Consider the following 20351-nt stretch of genomic DNA (forward strand, 5'->3'; position numbering starts at 1 on the left):
ATCTGTTTACCATCTGCGCTATGGCGCCAACATTTTTGGGGGGTTCCACATTGTTAGCACATTATGTCAAAGGGTTCCACAGGAAAAGTTAGTTGGGAACCCCTGGCTTAGAGTATTCCTTTTAAAAAATAGAATGAGTGTTGTATTCGCACATCAAAGTTTGTGAATATGGAACATTCCTTTTGTTTTGGTGGCTTTGAAGTAGACGGCAGAATATTGTAGGAGTTTGTTTAAACATATTTGAAATCACAGCATGTAGAGGTTGTTTTTTGTTTTGTTTTTTTATAACCATTTTAACTTTTCCTAATTGTCTATATTATTAAGCCTGACTCAGATGAACTGGAATACAGGTTATATCAATGAGATCGGAAGCAATGTGGCTTCTCTTGCCAATTTGTTTCATTCATATCTTGATTTGATTTATACTACTTGTGCTACTCTGTATATCCCATAATCCCTTACTGGCATGTATTTACATAGAAAACAATAGGATTATTATTGGTGTCTGAGAAATCAAATCTTCTTTTAGTCCTGGCACAAGGTGCATATTTGCAGCAAACAAGCAAAATTTAGATGGAAGAGGTTGTGTTTTTTCAGTTTTTTTGTTTTGTTTTTTAATTCTTCTTTAATTTTGCATTATCTCCATAAAAGAAGTTCCTTCTCCTGCGTGGAGTGTGCCTTTAATGTGGCATAAGTAATTGGCGCTGTTTGATCATCATCTGACATCAGCGAGGGGTGTGACACACCGCGATGACTTCAAACTTCGCTGCGGGTCTTGAAGCTCAGTCGGTGTTTGATCGGACAGATAAAAAAGGATTAGGTGACTTCTTCACAGACAAAGCCCATTTTACTTGTCTCATATACTAGGATATATGAAAGTGGAAAAACAAATTTATTATTGGCTCGGGGCATAGGGTGTGGGATTACAGTCGAGGACTTTTTCCAGAGGAGCAATGGTGATTATAGTAGAATTATTTAGTACGCAGAGCGAAACGTTGTTCATATCTCACTGTCCCAACTGGTTAAATAATAAATCTTGTCTGTGACAGGGTTGCCCACCCTTCGGCCACCCAAAACTTGCTGTCCTTTAGTCACTAGTTTTTTAAGATGTTGGTTATCTTCCTGATTGTCTGCCCATTTATCTTTTTATGTTTGTCCGCCTAATATGACCCAAATCTGTTAATGAAATACAAATCCCATAATCCTTTTCCAGCCTTAAGACTAGCTATGCTCTACTATGATGTGTTCCGCTGCAGATAGTTCCAATTAAACTGGCTGGATTCCAAACCACAGAGGTCTGTTGCATTTTGTTGGTTAGAGTGCATCATGTGTAAGGTGACATGTTGAATAGAAGGGATTTTATGCCTTGCTGTTCGATTTTGTTCTGTATAAAAGCGTTTGTTCCCACGAACACGTCTTATTTTCTCAGAATTCTAATCTTGATTATTATTTCAGAGATAAAATGCTCATTGAGATTGTGCACTAAGCTTTGGTTGGGTAAATGAGTAAATTTTATTATGGAAACGCTCAGGATGTGCTGTCCCAGAGCAATGTTCCATATAGCTCCAGCAAACTATGTTAATATTTTGGAATTTGGCTTACTCTGCACGTTTCAGATTTAAAGTGTGTCTTTGCATTTTAACTGTCTATACCTTGAATTCATCATTTTTCATTTTTTAGTAAGAGATTGCAATTACTCCTGGCCGCCATTTTAGGCACTCGCGGTCATCGGAGGTTTAAAGAAACGTTTCCTGCACAATGGAATGCTGGGTCTGCAAATACCAGACTTTTTATGATTGGCTGTCATTGAGGGCTTAAATATTGTGATACAATTCTTTAAAATATAAATATGTGTGCTAGCTGAGCATCTTGGGGAATGTAGTTCATAAACACCAGGGGTTCTAAGGTTAGTGTTGCTACTGGTTCAGTCTACAATAATTTGTATAGTCATTTTTGCAGTAATTTTGTTGAACTGGTTTCTTTAATACAATCAAATATATACAGTTTGTTATTCAGTAAACTCAACATTTTCGTTGATTAAATTCATACTTTTAATTGTAGGCAAAAATAGCCAAGATGCGGCTAAAACGGCTATGTTGGTCAATTCACATTTAAAGGGACACTATAGTCATTAAAACAACTTTAGCTTAATGAAGCAGTGTTTGTGTATAGATCAAGTCCCTGCAGTCTCACTGCTCAATTCTCTGCCATTTAGGAGATAAATCACTCTTGTTTCTGTCCATGCAGTCCTAGCCATACCTCCATCCTCTTGCTGTGTAAATTGAACTTTAAACATACAGGAGGCTCCTGCAGAGTCCAGCAAGCTATTGGCAGAGCAGGAGATAAGAAATTCTAAATTAAACAGATTGTGCAATAAAGGAAGTGTAAACATTCGATGACTCTTTAAAGGACCACTCTAGTGCCAGGAAAACATACTCGTTTTCCTGGCACTAGAGTGCCCTGAGGGTGCCCCCACCCTCAGGGACCCCCTCCCGCAGGGACCCCCTCCCGCCCGGCTCTGGAAAGGGGAAAAGGGTTAAAATCTTACCTTTTTTCCAGCGCTGGGCGGGGAGCTCTCCTCCTCCTCCTCCTCCTCTCCGCCCCGTCGGCTGAATGCGCACGCGCGGCAAGAGCTGCGCGCGCATTCAGCCGGTCGCAAAGGAAAGCATTTACAATGCTTTCCTATGGACGCTTGCGTGCTCTCACTGTGATTTTCACAGTGAGAATCACGCAAGCGCCTCTAGCGGCTGTCAATGAGACAGCCACTAGAGGATTAGGGGGAAGGCTTAACCCATTAATAAACATAGCAGTTTCTCTGAAACTGCTATGTTTATAAAAAAAATGGGTTAACCCTAGCTGGACCAGGCACCCAGACCACTTCATTAAGCTGAAGTGGTCTGGGTGCCTAGAGTGGTCCTTTTAAAGAAAATGTTTAGGAAAGCTGTGTAGGTCACATGCAAGGAGGTGTGGTTGCTAGGGCTGAATAAACAAAGTGATGTAACTCTTAAATGGCAGAGAATTGAGCAGTGAAACTGCAGTGGCATGATCTGTACGCCACAACTACTTCATTAAGCTAAAGTTGTTTTGGTAGCTGTAGTGTCTCTTTAAGTCTCTAAAATATGGAGTTTAGTGAAAAAAACTGAGGTCTCCTTGCCTCCGCCAGACACTTCTGACTGTCTGGGTGGCTCACATTTAGCACTATCTGCTTGTTATTTACCATGAAAGATGCTTGCCATGTTCAATGCTCAGAGGCTGCACTACTTTCTTTTTGTCTTTCAATTTATGCATCTTTTAAAGAAGCTGAACTTTTTATAACCGGAGTTTCAATGCTGGTGTCGGCCAGGTAAGTATGCCTTTCTCTCCTTGTGCTGCCGTTTGATACTTGCTTTGATGGGTAGTGGTGACATAAGCAGACTGCGTTCCAGCCTGTGTCCTCTTCGATACTGTGACCTTCTGGACTCGAAGCCGGGTATCCTATGTGACTTTGCTCTCTAAATCCTCTGCTTATTCCCCACACAGTTTCTTACTCAATAACCATATTTAGATACACAGTAGCCACACCTGTTACTAACTTTTGCTTGTAAACCCATTTCTAATGCTTTATTTTTCTAAAAAAAATCTTTTGTGCAATTTTTAGGTGAAAATTACCCAAGAGCTGAAAAACATTCATGCTGATCAGATGACAAAGCTGCAGTCGAAACACCAGGCTGAATGTGATTTGCTGGAAGATATGAGGTAAGAAATCACTTCAGAATTCCTGTCCGCGTCCCTCTCTCCTCCCTCCTTTTGTATTTTTGTTGCAAGAACAGTTGGTTTCAGCAAACTCCAGGGACTGACAGTGGAATTTCCTCTTGGATTTCCTGCGGCCGGGCCTTATGGATATTGTCACACAGCTGGATGGTTTAACTGTAATGAAGGAACCTCTGGGAGTGTTGCTTAAGCAATATTCTCACTTAGCACATCATCGTGTTGATTGCACTGTGTCTAGGTGATGATGGGAAGTGTGTTTGTCTTTTGTTACTGGCTCCTGAGATTGCAGTATCCGTCAGATTGTTTTAAGCTGAGCTTGCACATTGCCTTCAGTAGCCATCCTCCAAAAAACGTGCCGTGTTGACGATGCATGAAAGCTGTGTTAGATCCTGATTTATACACATTGCTTCATGATGATCTGTTATGGTTTGACGCCTGCTATTAGATACATAAATCTGTCCCTACAAACTGTTAAGTAGCAGATTATTGTTTTAGAAGTTCCTGTTGCTAGTTCTGACATCACCTGTCCTGTAGCAGCGGAGTACAGGAGATAGCTGTAGGAGTAGGTGACTTGACTTTCTCGTGAATGTCATTGCCTATGGGACAGGTTCCACCACTTAGTTTGGAAGGGTTCTGAAGTGACACTCGGTGTCTGCACACAGCTGAACTATGGATTATGGAGACCTTACAAAATATTGCTTTTGATTAGATGAGATCTCATAGGGTCACCTACCACTGCTATGGATGGTAAGTGCTTACATCAACGCGTCAACAGACACAGAGCGTTGCACTTGGTAAGTGGACATTTTTTTTGAAGAGGTGGGAGAACATTTTTGGACCTGGTATTTGATATCTGCAAAAGATTATACACTTGCTCCAAAATATTTGGCATTTTAAACCTTTAATTGAAAGGGAGCTACATTCTGTGTCGGTTATTTACAAGGACCGGTCCAGACAGCCGAAGATCAGTTTCCTGCAAGTCGCCCATGGGATTAGCACGTGATTTGGGGCTGCATGGGGTTTTCTGTATAAATTGGAATCACAGAATATTTGTAAACGTGGGTCTGCACAGGTTAGGCATGCACTTTCTTCTTCCACATAGAACGTAACGGTCATATCTGTGATGGTGACCGCTCCTCATTCCTTCACACCAGTAAACATTGTTTGAAACACTTATGTAGCAACAGACAGAAGTAATGAGAGAGCTGAAAACTCCTGAACTAAGCTATGCAGAGCCCTGTGGTGGTTATGGTGTTTGGAGAATTCCTTTAATTTCTGTGATATGCTCTTGCTGTGCCTGGGCACAAGGCGCACAATCTTAATTGTAATATATATAAATTATATATTTAAAAAAAAACATAGCTCCCTTTTGGTTGGCTGTCAATTTGTGCGAAAAGTGACCGTTCCTATTTTGAGAATAATGGAACCAGGTGTGTACAATTACTCAGTTTAAATTTATAATTAATTTAACGAGTGAAGCGCAAAATCCTGATAAAAGCACAATCGACATTGTCCTATTTAGGCTGAAGCTGAACCCTTTTTATTATTCACTTGTTTCACCAGTTGTTACCAAATGCATATATATATATCAGTTGTTTTATTTCACTATGTCGAGGTGACATCAAGTCATAGTTCTTGTTATCGACTGCTTTTTCAGCTTTCACAACATCTCTTTATTATGAATCATTGCAGCATAATCAAAAAAGACACCATTACCACGTCAACAGATTGAACTGGTTATAGCACTTGGAGTCCGTGAACACCAAGTCTCGCATCACTACAAATTTGGTTTACTCACAGTTTAGTAGATATTCTCCACCCCCGGCAGCCAATGACGATATGGTGGTTGTGGTGGAGCTGTGCTTCCACCTTGTGTCATCCCAAGTCAAACCAGGGATTGAGGTAGTGATTGGCTGATGCTCTCAGCCAGTCACTGCACGCTATCCCTGCTACGGCCTGAAGCTGAACATAGCTTTGTCATATCGTTACTGGAGTTCAGGCTGCCAGGCACCAAGAATCTGGTTCTTAGACTGATCTTCAACGCTATATCCTTTGTGGCAGTGCGTCTGGTATTTATCATTTTAATATTGTCGTAATGTATCACATTTAAAGATATAGCTGGCGACTTTTTGTAATTTTAATCCGCGCTATTCCTACTCCTACTGCTCCTATCCGAGTCTCGTCATACCATGATGGGACTCCATCTCTTTTCTGTCTTGTAATCTTGTCAAGAATAGTTGCATTTTACCACCATGCTTGTTTCTACCCACTTCAATCGTTTTTTTTATTCCCCACTCCTTTTATGAATCTTGCCCAGACATCTTGAAAAAGTGTTTCTAATTAGAGAAAAAGCACACAAAAGTATAATTAAGCATCAGAAAGTGTATTTTATTAAAAATATACCAAGAAGATCACGTGTCAATAATTTCATGGTTACAAAACCAAAAAACTGTGCAACACAGCTAACTCCCCGGTAGATCTAAAGTAAATGCAATAAATTCCAATTAATCTCATAGGTCTGTGCTGCAGACACAGCCAGCCAGGCATTTTTCACATGCTTTGTCTGAATGTCCGTGCTCCCTTGGCGTGTTGTCATTGAAACGCTTTGTATAGACGACATTTGGCTCGACTATGCAAACGGTTATTGCAGGAATGCTAGGCATTTACAGCGCGGAGAGATGTGGATGGATAAATCGTGAGATTAAGGATTTGCTGTGTGGTAGGGTTTATGTCCAGCCTGTTGTATAATCCACGGTTAAAAAGTGTAGCTAAAAACGACATGGCCAGAAGTAAAATGAGAAGTGCGTGTGTGCGTTGGGGTTTGCGTTTTATGATCTGTGCTGTGATTAAACTACACGGCGGTTTAAATTCGGAATTTGTGCAAACGTAGCAGATTTGATCTAATTCTCCAGTAACCGTAACAACTTGGCGATGTTAGCCTTTCAAATTTTAATTTGCTACAGTTCGGATTTTAGTGAGTAAGCCTCCTGTGAGTTTTGTGCAATGAATTGTCTCCAATAGCAATGAACGGTTTGATCATTCTGGACACCCAGAGGGTTATTCAGTAACGTGAGCATTCAAAGTGAATTTCAAATTTAAGGCCAAATTAACCGAACTGAAAGCATTGCTGAATTTTACAAGTTTTACTATTTTGACCTTAAGCTTGAAGTTCATCCTGAATTCGTCTCGTTTGAGCTGGGTCCTCTTCAACCTATCGTTCCTCTAAGTTTTCTTGTAATTGTCCTATTTATTGTTACATCCCCACTCTCAAAATATTGTAAAGCGCTACGGAATCTGTTGGCGCTATATGTCTTTTTTTTTTTTTTTTTTTTTTTTTTTTTATATATAACAGTTTTTCTCCATAAGCTCACTTTTCCCAAATCGCAGACTTTTTTGTGCTCCTGTAATAGAGCTGCATGTTATTTAGTGTCGAACTGGCTGTATTAACCCCTTAAGGACACATGACGTGTGTGACACGTCATGATTCCCTTTTATTCCAGAAGTTTGGTCCTTAAGGGGTTAAGCTGATAGACTGAGACACATGGGTTTTGGGAGTTAATATTCAGCATTTTACAGTAGAATAGGGCAGTTAATTAAGGCTCCCAGGAATCCATGCAGCATAGGATTTTATACAATTTGATTTGTATTCCCATATAGATAAATGTAGGAGCAGCCGGATTGGCTAGGCCATATATTGGCTCTGCTGAGGCCTCACTGCAAACTGCAAAAATGGTGGATTTAAAGCAAATACAGTTTTTTTTTAAATGTGATATGAATACATAGTCTGTATAATGCGTTTAAAAGAGGGGTGTGTTGAGTTCAGACTTTAACGCTTCTAGCTAAATGCTCGCTCGCGGCCTGTTATTGCAAGGGGGTACAGCTGGATTATGCAGGTGAAAAACATCTGTTTTTATTTTTTTGTCAAACTGCCAGAAAACAATTTGACAAAAAATGGATGGACGACACCCAGAGATTAGCACCATATCCACTACAGATTGACAACCTATGTGTGCCTAGCAGTGGTGTGTGTTTGTGTCATTGTGCATGTGTGGTAATGTGTGCACAGGGGTGGTGTGTATCTACTAGACAGTATGTATTAGAGGGGTATCTGACAGTGTGCATTGGGGTGTGTGTATATCCCATGAGAGGGTCTGGAATGCTTATATGCGATTGTTTGTCTGATACACACTTCCAAACAGACAAACACACAACCCCACAAGAACCATGCCCCACACCAATTCTACAAATATCCCACAGTCACACATAATCTGACAAGCAGCCCCCACACACATACACCTTGTCATACACCGCTCATATACGCACATTCACAATAACATTCACCGAACACATACAACGCCACAGTATACTGCAACATAAACACGTTAAGTTAAAAAGCAATGGAATCAACTTTAAAGTCCTGTTTTGGCACTGTGCCGCTAATAGACTTCCTACCCCTGCACTACAGTAACCTGTAGTTATTATGGTGCTTAGAATAACCTTTAACCATAATTAGCTGGACCTAAACAACTAAGGGATACCCAGAATTGGAGGCCTACTAGCGGTGCATGAGGACGATATGAGGGTATATAAATACATTATTAGTGTGATGACTGCACTGGGTTTATCATTACCAAGCTATCATTGTGACGGTACCGCAGTTCTGCCACTTTGCAGAGACATTCACTGTAGAATCTAACATCAGACTGGTTTTCCAACTGTCCTTCACCAGGCAGAGCCCTGAAGAGAGTCCTCACTCCAACACTGTGAGTGCGACAAGAGAGCTCTTTTGCCCGAGAGGGTTATATGTATAATTTTGTATATGTTGGGGTATATTGTAATAGCGCCCTGATGTCTGAGTCTAATTTTCATTGTTCGTGCCATGGACCACCAGTTGGGGTAGTGTGTATCAAGTGTGCATTTTTCCTAATAAAGCGGTTCTTATTAACCCTTCACATCTCTGCGAGTGTTTGGGTGAGACCGCTACAGCTATATTCGCTATATCCAATGCTGAAAGAGAGGGAGCCTTGATGGAGACATCCAAGCTGAGTGCTGCACTCTGTCACAATCATCATCGTCAATGCCCTCCGATTCTCCAGTTATCTCAACATCTGCCTTTAAATATAATGTTCATTAAGCTGAGGTAGCATTCCGTGGTTATTATTAATGTTATGTTTATTATTTTTATTATTTTAATGTTATTGTGTCTCTGGCAGTCACAATCCTTCATAAAACCACGGTAGATGTATCGCTCTCAGGAATGGCCCTTGCTTGCCCCATTCATGCTGAAACGACACGAGAACTTGCTGGACGTAAACCTGTGTTTGTCATTCAATTTCTATCAGTGGGCGAAGTCCACGTGGTGTTATCGGACTGAATGATGATATCACTCCCTGACGCCGATCCGTCACACTGACCTGGTAACAGAGAGAAGCAATCTGTGACTTAAACAGAATGATCCTTTCAACCGAGAGAACAGTTAGAATGAGAGAGGAGATTGTGGGGGTTAGTGTGTTGGGGGTGCGAAGTTCGATCCTAAAATGGACGAATATAAAGGACTTCTTCAAACATGCTCATTGGAGGGTGGTTTAATTTGGGCGCAGTGGGCATTGATAATGCAGATCTTTTGTCAAACTCTTCCAAAAAGGTGTGACAAAATCCGGGGAAGGTTAACTACCCTGAGCTGTGGTAATGCATTGAGCTGTCATGGCTGTGTTGCTTACTCTGACCATTTAAAACTTACCTGCAACTTATCTTTTCAGGAAACTGCGCAAATTAAAAAAAATTAAAAAAAAATCTAATTTTACAGAGCAGTGCGTTGCATATTACACGCTGCCAATCATTTAAAACAATTCTAAAAATGGAGCAGTATGGCGGGTTGCCATAGTGATTGCTCCCATTTTCAAATGCTGATGCAGAGAATTGCTCGTTATTAATACCCCCCAATTATTTAATGTGGTTAAAATCTGCTACCATTAGTTAAAATGACTGATACCCCAAGGTGCCACACAATCCAGCCTCACTATTTACATGCCAGGGGTGTCTTGCTGATACTGTTACACTGTCAATATTTTAGGGCTTTATTCACTAAACAGTCAATTAACTATTGGCTTGAAAATGCAAAGGAACACTATAGTAGTAGTTATGGTACCAGGTGTGCACTGGCCCATGCATAATTTAAGTAGTCCATCTGTTTTAGAATAATTTAACCCCTTACCCGAGGTCTGCTGTGCCTTTGGCGCACCCCCCAATGTATCACCTGGTACCATAACCACTTTCCCCCTACCAACTGTCACTTGTCAGTGGTAGCGCTGCCTTTTTGTCAAGTGTAAGAAAAATACATAAGACAATGTAGTCCTTGCGTTGTCATATCTTTTGTCTGCGTTGGAATGTTGGCGTTTTCTTGGAGTGCCGAGACCATCAATGTGTGGATTGTATGAAGATTTGTAAGAAGGGGCAGTTTCGCCAGCTGTAATTACTTTTTCCGGGTTGATCAATGACCATCACATTTACACCAACATTATGTTCTAAATTTCACAACTTGCACATTTCAAGGGAAATGTGTTCGGATTTCCTCTGACCTTCGCAAATTCACCAGCGGAGAAATAATGAGAATAATAATGGACTATGAATACTCGAATACTTTGTTCCAGTTCTTTGTGACCTTTTTGGAGTTGTTTATCACATACTCCTTGGTTTTCTAGGTCGTAGTATGATCGGGACGGATGTCTGTCAATGTCTATCTCCAGTGTCAGCTCTGTTACAGGAAACCCTGTACCTTTTTGGTTTTAATCAATTTTATTTTATTTTATCTCGTTGATAGTGATTCTTTAATCTTACTGCTCAGCACAGTTGAGATATACGACAATAACAAATGGCTTGCCTAGAGAACCCTCGTCCCCAATGTAACTTATCGGCCATTTACTCGATCAAGTGATAACTCCAACTCTCTGAATCTCAGAAACCGAGTGACAAAATACTTTATTTCTAAGTATCCGATCACGGATACTCCTGGCATTGACTCTTGATTTGGTCATGCAGAACGTAGACCCTGTTCCTTCACAGCTGTAGAGCTGCAATTCTTTGGGGGTGGCAAAACATGATGGGTGTTGAAGTCTTACAACTAACACAGCTGGGTGTTTGTTGTTTGTCGCCTCTATTTAATACAGTATTTTGTTCGTGCCTTGACTACAAGAGTTAATGTCTGTTTCTGGAGTCCTTGACTGAAGCCTTTATCGGCAAGTCCGCCATGTGCAAATACATGTAATTATTAATGGAATAGTATCTAGCGCTAACCCGTCTCACATGTTCACAATCTTGCGGTCTGTGAGCGTTAAATATACATTGAATTTGACTTGCTGAAGGCTTATGCGAGGTTAAAGGCACTCCTGATCTAGCTAATAGAATGTTTGTCTTTTTAATACTCTTATTGTGTTCTGTGACAGTATTGTCACATTACTTTACTTATTGGCTTGTGTAGAGCGTTATATTACATGCACTAACCCTTTTTCAATGCATTGTGTGCTTCTACAGGACTTTCACGAAACATTTTTTTCCAATTCTTTTATAGACAGTGGCCTGGCTTGTTGAAATGTGGAGTGCAATGAAGAATAATACTGGGCCTTGCCCAAAATGCTAATTCTTCTAAACCTCAAACCTACATCTTTCAGCGTGGATATTCAGAATCTGGGTTACGGAGCCAGCCACCCATTCTTAATTATTTGTAAATCGCGTTTTGTTTGTTTTTCTGCTCCTGAAGAGCAGGAATGAGCCAACGGTAGATCTCCAGATGTATCGAATTTTAACCTCCAGGATGCTTTTCCTTTCTAAAGACTCGCAAGGCATGATGGCAGTTGGAGTTCTGAAACATCTGGGGGTCTAAATTTGCCCACCTCAACTGTGGAGGATAGGAGACCTACAAACATAAAGTATCAAAGCTAACCTCCTGCATACAGTGGCTAAAAAGAATAGCAAAACTTAGTCCGGCAAAACAAATCAGAAGGTTTTGAGTCTAGTGCCCAGAAGCCAAAACTTTAACTGTTCGGGACTGTGTATTAAGTGCAACACTCGGCAATGTACAGCAGAGAGCTGGAACTAAAATAATGCCAATAATATCTGCATCAATCTATTTTCTTTATACATCTTAGCAGGAATGTCATGGATATAGTGGTGTAAGTTCGTCCACTTTAGAGACCTTCTAAGCACCTAAACCATGTTGGCTTAATGAAGTGGTTTTGGTATTTAGATCATGCTATTGCAATCTCTCAGTTCATTTCTTCATTTATGGGAGACAGAACCACCCAATCTAATGACAAGATCTTTTATTGTCAGCATTGATGTCCGGTTAAACAAATTCTCCTCAATTCTCTAACTAACAAATTTTGTCCAGATGGAATTCCGGTCAGAATTCCGCTAACCTGGCTGAACCTGCACTAATCGTCCAGATGCATTCGTTGTCCAGATTAAATCTAGTGCTAATATTGTGGCCTGCTTTCCAGAAATTCCTCTAGAAATAGCTCTAGATGTGATGGAACCCCGGCACTAGCTCTGTATTCAACAGTTTGTCCCAGAATAAAACCAATTCAAGTATTATATTTTGTAAGAGGTGGCTGATGCATACGGGTTATGTATGAAAGTGCAGATTTTTAATTTTTTTTAATGCATCTATTTTTATTTATTACATATTCATGTCTATGTAAAAATACGTCTGCATACTCCTGGCACGGTCACCGTGGATTTTATTGTTTTTGCTGTAGAGAGGTTCTGGATTTTCCAGAAGAAAATCCACTATTTTAAAAGCCTCTCAGTCACATTTATCTATGACTGCCTCTAAATTTGTTTCTGTGCGTGTTCACTGAGAATAAAGTTGACAATTCCAGATTTTATCCCACTTCTCTAGAAAACACCAAGGGTTATTTGGCATTGTCCTTAGTAAGGTAACCGTCAATGCGAGAGCGGGGGCAATAGGCCTCTAGATAGAAGACTGTGTTCCTTGCTTTCCTGTTTTCTGGGCTAAGTTTGCTGGCTTGGTGCTCCTTTTAATATCCTGTATTTTTATTTGCAATGTTAACTCTCTGGACAATATGAGCTGTTTTATGAATAATCTGTTGGCCAGCTTTCATTAACCTCTTAACTACTATCTGCACAACAAACACCAATTACGATTATACTGGTCTTTACACTAAACCAGGAGCCGTGAGGGTCGGACAATAGAATTGCAAATTGTAGGCTAGGATAGCGGACTTAGGGGGAAAAAAACTCTGTAGATTTTCTAGGCTCGGCTGTTCTGTACTAACTTGCCACTAATTTCCTGCAATGTCTGTTCTCCATGATTTCCAGTTTAGCACATTGGCTTAAAATGGCTCTGTCGCTTCTGAGTATCTCATAATGATATAATCTCTACGAAATACTCATCCTGACTGTGTTGGAATTTCATTGAAATTCCAACACAATCCAAAGATACCATCAGATAACATAGGAACTGCTTGTCTTATGATACAGCCTGATGTTTCCAAATAAAAGTATAAAAAGATCTAAGTTTTGAATTTAATAATATTGTTCACTTGTCCTGTTTAAAAGACTGGCTCAGAGTCATGGGAGCTGATATAAAACTTGCAGTGCAGACTTTTCTTCTCTGGGTCAGAAGAGGACCTGGTTGGTACAGTTCTTTATTGTATGTTCCAGTGTTTAATAATTGCGTTTTCTTCTCTTTTCCCATTCAGGACATTTAGTCAGAAAAAGGCTGCAGTGGAAAGGGAGTACGCCCAGGTAAGACCAGATCTGTGATCTCTAATATAATCTTAGCAATGCATGTTCTGTCCCTATTCAATGAGCAAATGTTTATAATGGGTGTTGGTTGTGATTTAAATTGTGGTGTTGTATGATTTGGAATTCTGTCATGAATTTGTGTTGGTCCGTGAAGGTTTTTTGTTACTTGGCTTGTTTTTCGGTAAATCGTTTTGGCTTGACTGTGTCATGTCTCCCAAATCTACGATGTATGTAAGCAAGCCATTGGCGTAAAGAGCGTTACTTCTAAAATGGGGCAGGGTGTTGGCCCCAAAAAAGGGGGCATGTCAGCTGGTTGCATCCTTCCCAAACGGCTAACTGAATAGAGAATGCGGCACAATCCTATTTCAATAGGCAGTCATTCCTGGAAAGGACCCGCGCAGCTGTGAGCGGATTTAAACGCGCTCATACTGCGTTCTCTGGTTACTGTGCCCTGGTGTTATCAGAAGTGGGTCAGCAGAAGGAAGAAAATTTTAAAAATCTAGTTCGCACTGGTCCAATGGAATCTGTACATTTTTGGGATGTATACAACCCAAACCGGGCACTATGAAACGTGGCTTTAATATAATCCAGAACTATATATTACTCTGTGTTTATGGAAAATAATTCTCTTTCCGTATTTCCTTTTGAGCTCCATGTGTGAATCTTGCTTGGAGGGTTTCAGCTTGGTTCTGTTGTGATTTACACATAGTCCGTATTATATCACTAAAAATCAAATAACAGGACTGTGTTTAACCCTTTAAGGACCAAACTTCTGGAATAAAAGGGAATCATGACATGTCACACATGTCATGTGTCCTTAAGGGGTTAAAGGCATATTCCAGGAAATTCATCTCTGCTCTGAGCAGTGTGCTAAATATATTCCTGCTTTTTTCATGACCGCAGATTCTTGTTTTTTTGTTTTTGTTTGTTTTTTAACCCCTTTACCACCTCCAGTAAGAGTAGTATGTGTCCATTAAACACTGTGCCACTCTGTGAAACCCTCACAGATGGGTACTTTACTGTGGTAGGTTGGGGCAAACTGTAAGCATCTATTATGTGTAAGAAAATCATTTAATTTAGGATCCATCTGACAATAATATAACTTGTTTCTGCTCGTATCGAGTTTACCAGCGCACACTATATTGAACCAGGGATATCACCAAGCGATTGTTAACTGTGGTAGCTGCTATTGGAGGAGAGCAGAGGGAGGTATTTTCTGATCTCCCTAGTCCACCAATGCTTTGACATGCCTTTTTATATACCGGTAGGTTTTTCTCCTAATCTATACATTTGCTAAACTGCCAGAACAATGCATAGATTAAATCTAACGAGCATCAGTTGTTTGGGGAATGACATGGGCTGCAAATTCTGGGATAGCTGTGAAAACATGATTTCTTAAAGGACCCCTTTAAGAAATCATGTTTTCCCAGCTATCCCAGAATTCACAACCTGACATGCAAATTAGCACAGACTGGCATTGTGTGACACTGTTTTAAACACCGCATGGGCTGTGATTCAAAAGAATCAATGACCGCAAACCAGTCGGGACTGTACTGCTTTACTCTCCTGTTTGCATTGTTTGTAGTTGTATAGTATTTGGACTCACTACAAACTTTTTGGCACCTAGCTGTATATGTATACATCATTGTATTTCAGGCAAAGTGTGTGTGTTTGTGTGTATATTATCAATATAAATGCTGCACATGTATTGTTTAACTACTTTGCTGCTGGAGGTGAAACTCCATCTCTCAGCAGCTTCATCGGGGTGTCCTTAGCAAGCCCGGTATAAGAGTTCTGCGCTCGCTAATATGAATTCTGTCAACAGGAGTCCAATGGTTTTAGCTTTAGTTTTCCTGGGTTGATTTTAAGTTTTTTTGGTACCAGGATAAGGCAAGGTTGGTTGCTCTAACCAAAACCAATATTTCATGGAAACACTGCTTCGGTTGGAATAACTCTCTTTAAATTGTCAATGTACCATAATTTAAGTTTTAGTGCATTATAGAATTTTAGCCGGTTTTGTTTTTTATGATTATATGATCTTGTAGTTGTTAGAGCAATTCTGACATTGAAACATCGGGTCATCTGGCTCAGAACTTTATTAATGTTTAATATAAAACACTGCCCACCCATCATTTGTTTATTTTTTTGCAGTTCCCATGAGAAAGCGACCAGGCCCCACGCATTCTGTATCAGATTGAGATTTTGTGATATCCTTTCCTTTTTACTAGCAGTGTGTGTATTGTTGATTCTGTAGGAATAAATGGTTATAACAATATAACCTGAAATGCCATTAGTGTTTCCTCTGTATTTCATGTTACAATAAGTGCAGATTTCAAGGGAAATTAGCACTTGTATAAATTAACCTGGTTACACCCCCTGGATGTCAAGCAGACAACTGGTATTGTTACTTCCTGGTTTCGTTAACACAGTGGAGATAAACTCAAGAGGTAGCAATTGCCCTGAGCACCTGCCTTGCACACACTTCTCATTAAGCAGCATCGGAAAGTCTGTGATTGGGCAGCCTCGGAAAGTCTGGGCGAGGATTGAAGGGGAGGGCTGGCAAATGCTGCAGGCAAGACATTTTCAACTTTTGCAAGCTGTTTTTCGATCTACCATCAATGAAAAAAAATGCACATTTTCATTATTGTGTATCTACTAAATGGTGACTAATCTATTGCATTTGGGAGGTGTAGTGGCTACTGAATGCGCCCGAATGGACATGATCTAAAGTTTTTAACCTCTAGCTGAAGATTTAAATTTGTCTCCCTGTGCTATTAAAATGACCCCCGTGTGTGTGTGTTGCTACTTTATATTCACCATTTCTGTGCTACTGCCCACAATAATTATTTACTGTCGTAGAGATTACTTTTCCCACTATGGTCATCTATACATTTTAACGCAATCTAAATAATCAAATTCTGAAATCTGATTGTTTACCATGTATTCATGTCACTATGTTTCTCCATATGTTCCGGAAATTAGCACAGATTGTTTCATGCAAATTCTTGTTAATGTCATATGCCATCCTGCAGATTGCTGACATATGTTTACAGTCACAAGAACCTGCTCAGTCTCGAGTGACGCGCTGGACATGTCTGTCCGCTTCTGTGTGATAAACCACATCAGCGTATTCAGATATAAATGCAATCTGTATTGGGTTGTAACTTGGTGCTAAATGTTCTGCTCAGATCTCTGTGTCTGTGATTTGCATATCTGCATGCTGCATTATTACACTGTCAGAGCTGAATTGGACCCTGAAGCACACCTCTTATTCTCAATGCTTTGTTTTTCATTGCTTTGTGTTGCTGACTGTGCTGTAGGTTAATATGCGAGACTGGAACTGCTTTACACATGCCGGCTTTGTGTTGGCCCTCCCATACCTCTGCTTTGCCTTTGCTGGCTCTGTACATATCACCCGTCTTCCCCATTCACTTTGCTGCTTTCCTCGATCTTTCTCTGTTCTAAGGGGATGAGAAGCTGGCATTGAGTATGAATATTGGGGATTGTGGTATAGGTGGGTATATGAGATGTGGATAGGAGAGAATGGTGTTAAGCCTGGATAGTAGAGGCTGTTATTAAGAGAGGTGGATAGGATGGATTAATGTAGAAGAAGGGTCTGACTGTAGAGACGGGCAGGAAAGAGACTTGCATGGAAGTCTCCCCTCTAAAGAAAAGACTATAGGATATAGATAGGGGAGGATATGAGATTATATAGGAGACTGGTGGAAAGGGAGCCAATTATATAGGAGACTGGTGGAGGTGACAGGTGGAGGACACGAGATGGTAGGGATGACTGGCGGAGAAGGAGCGAATGATGGTGATGACTGGTGGAGAAGAAGAGATGAGAGGGGTTATTAGTGGAGGACAAGAGATGATAGAAATGACTGGTGGAGAAGGAGGGAATGATGGAAATGACTGGTGGAGAAGGAGGGAATGATGGAAATGACTGGTGGAGAAGGAGGGAATGATGGAAATGACTGGTGGAGAAGGAGGGAATGATGGAGATGACTGGTGGAGAAGGAGGGAATGATGGAAATGACTGGTGGAGAAGGAGGGAATGATGGTGATGACTGGTGGAGAAGGAGGGAATGATGGAGATGACTGGTGGAGAAGGAGGGAATGATGGAAATGACTGGTGGAGAAGAAGAGATGAGAGGGGTTATTAGTGGATTACAAGAGATGATAGAAATGACTGGTGGAGAAGGAGGGAATGATGGTGATGACTGGTGGAGAAGGCGGGAATGATGGTGATGACTGGTGGAGAAGGCGGGAATGATGGTGATGACTGGTGGAGAAGGAGGGAATGATGGTGATGACTGGTGGAGAAGGAGGGAATGATGGTGATGACTGGTGGAGAAGAAGAGATGAGAGGGGTGATTGGAGGACAAGAGATGATAAAGATGACTGGTGGAGGACACGGGATGATAGAGATAACTGTTGAAGTAGTAGAAAATGATGGAGATGACTGGCGGATAAGAAGAGATAAGAGAGGTGATTAATGGAGGACAAGAGATGATCGAATTGACTGGTGGAGAAGAAGGAAATGTTGGAGATGACTGGTGAGGACACTGGATGATAGAGAACTAATGGAGTAGGAGTGAATGATAGAGGTAACAGGTGTCAGTCTCAATATGTTTTTATGTCTCAAAATTGTCTCACTATTGCATTAATTTGCTACGATTTTAGTGCCAAAGTGGGACACACACTCCTAAAATGTACTAAATATAGTCATTATTTCTCATAGTAACACGGCTTGTCATCCCTGCAAGCTCAGAAATGTTTATTGACTCTATTTTGTCGTATCCTTGTTAAGTAAAACTCTGACCTCACATAAACAACAATATCACATCACATCTAAAATAATTTAATGGCTAAGTTTCTGTAAATTAAGTTTTATTTAAAAAAAAATAAAAAATAATAGTTTCACGTGTTTTTTTTAAAGGTTAGTTTGCCATTGTTAATACTCCTTTCACTTTATAGGGCACTCCAACAACAGTCTTGGCCTGTCAGGGCAGGTGGATTTGACACTAGTTATGCAGAAGTGAAAAATAAACCAATAAACAATATCTGATTTAATCAACACTAAAGGTTTAGGAACACAGAGCTGTATTCCTAATGCTGTTGCCTCTCTATTTAAAAGCAGCCCCCCCCCCCCCCCGCCATATAAAATAAATATTTTTATTCAACTTTTTCCAGCGCTGAAACTTCAGCGCGGTTTACACTCCGCCTCCCGCAGTGTCATAGAGGCAGTATGACCACCTCCTCCAATGCTCAGTGCTTCTCATAGAGGAGCATTGGGGAACACACGTGCGTCCAAACTCCCCATGGGAAAGCATTGAATCGTGCCTTTAGTCATGGTTGGGGTAGTGACTTTCAGTGTACGTGTAGCCATGTCCAGTCCACCCCACAGTAGCCGTATACAGGCACGCTGTAACCAGAGAGCTGAGCTGGAGCTGTGCAGTGCTTGTTGTTACAGAGATGGAATGTCTCTTCTAATCCAAAAGTAACAGTACAGTGTGGCCCCGCCAGCCTCATTTTCCTATTATTGGGTGTTACATACTGGATCTGCTTCTCCGTGTTTTTGGCTGTCTTAAGGTCTGTCCTGGGTGGAGAAAACAGACACAGAATCCCAAATTTAGTCTTTAAAGCTTGGATGCTTGTTAACCCCCTCTATACCAAACTGGCAAGCTGTTTCTTCCGAAGTGGGAATCTCAGCCCATTAAATCATTAAAAACCAACAAGCAGAGCTGCTGTAGGTGGTCGATCCAGAACAAACGTTTTCAATAGAATCTGTCTGCTTTATATTAACGTGCATGTAGTGTGAATGTTTAATACCCAGAAATGTAAACCGTTTCAACGTCCTTTAACCTGATGGAGATTATTCATTATATTGGGGACTTTTCTCAAGCCAATTGTAAATGTGAAACTAAGCAGTGACTTTTTGTTTTTTTCAATTCTGCCATTTATCCCAGTTCAGCTGCTTAAATGACCTTACATTTCTAATTCCCTTATCAATTCTTTTATTTTTCTTTCCATTGGACCTCTATAAAGTGCTGTGTGTTTAGGCAGCAATGAGTCGGTATTAACCCATTAAGGACCAGTATTGACCTGCCCATTGGCAGGGTTCAGTATACCCACCAACCAGGCCAAGGTATTTAACGTGTGACAATGGAATTCTACATCATTGCCCATAATGGGTTAAGTCAAACACCATTTCAAAATAGAAAGCTCAATCAGTGCCTCTTGCCTAATGTTATCATTAGAGGGTGCCCACACATTGACTATATCTGCTCTTGGTTACCCTCATGTATACGTTTTTCTGTGTATATGTGAAAAGTGATGCGCGTGCCCTGAAAGTTCCATACGGAGTCCGGGCCTATTAACTTTGTATCTTTAATTAGGAGAGTTCACATCCAGATTGCTTTGTGGCCCAGCGCGAAGAGGAAGGTACGGCTTCCTTGAAGCCCAAATAGCGGTATATTGAACAGAAGTGGTACCATCCTCTTTGCTCCTGAGCTGATCTTCACCTGGCAGATAAACAGACCTAATGCTTCTATCAGAGTCTTTCTATGATGTCCTCTTCACAGGGACTGTACGGGAGCCTGGAAAGCTCAATATGGATGGATAGATAGGGGACGACCATTAAGTTGGGAGCACCCTGGGCATTTATCAGTGAATGTTGGCTACATGATCCACAAAGTGTGAATAAAGCGTCTCTCACAATCATGCTAATAATAACACAAAAATGGGTATGCATCTATATCTTTAATGGTATCCTTTTGGCAAAGAAACTGCACAGTTTAAGACCATTCTCACAAGGAGCAAGCCACCGGAAT

General features: G+C 40.7%; 1 protein-coding gene across 5 annotated transcripts in view; it reads left to right on the forward strand.

The window, feature by feature from the left end:
* Positions 1 to 20351, forward strand: part of FCHSD2 (FCH and double SH3 domains 2) — a 142390-nt gene that overhangs the window by 16997 nt on the left and 105042 nt on the right. For all 5 annotated transcript variants that reach the window (XM_063432123.1, XM_063432151.1, XM_063432142.1 and 2 more), the window contains exons 2-3: positions 3638 to 3735; positions 13470 to 13515. In XM_063432123.1, the coding sequence (XP_063288193.1) occupies positions 3638 to 3735; positions 13470 to 13515 (144 nt within the window). The remainder of the gene's footprint in view (positions 1 to 3637; positions 3736 to 13469; positions 13516 to 20351) is intronic.

This window comes from Pelobates fuscus, chromosome 1 (assembly GCF_036172605.1).
Source record: "Pelobates fuscus isolate aPelFus1 chromosome 1, aPelFus1.pri, whole genome shotgun sequence".
Taxonomy (NCBI): Eukaryota; Metazoa; Chordata; class Amphibia; order Anura; family Pelobatidae; genus Pelobates; species Pelobates fuscus.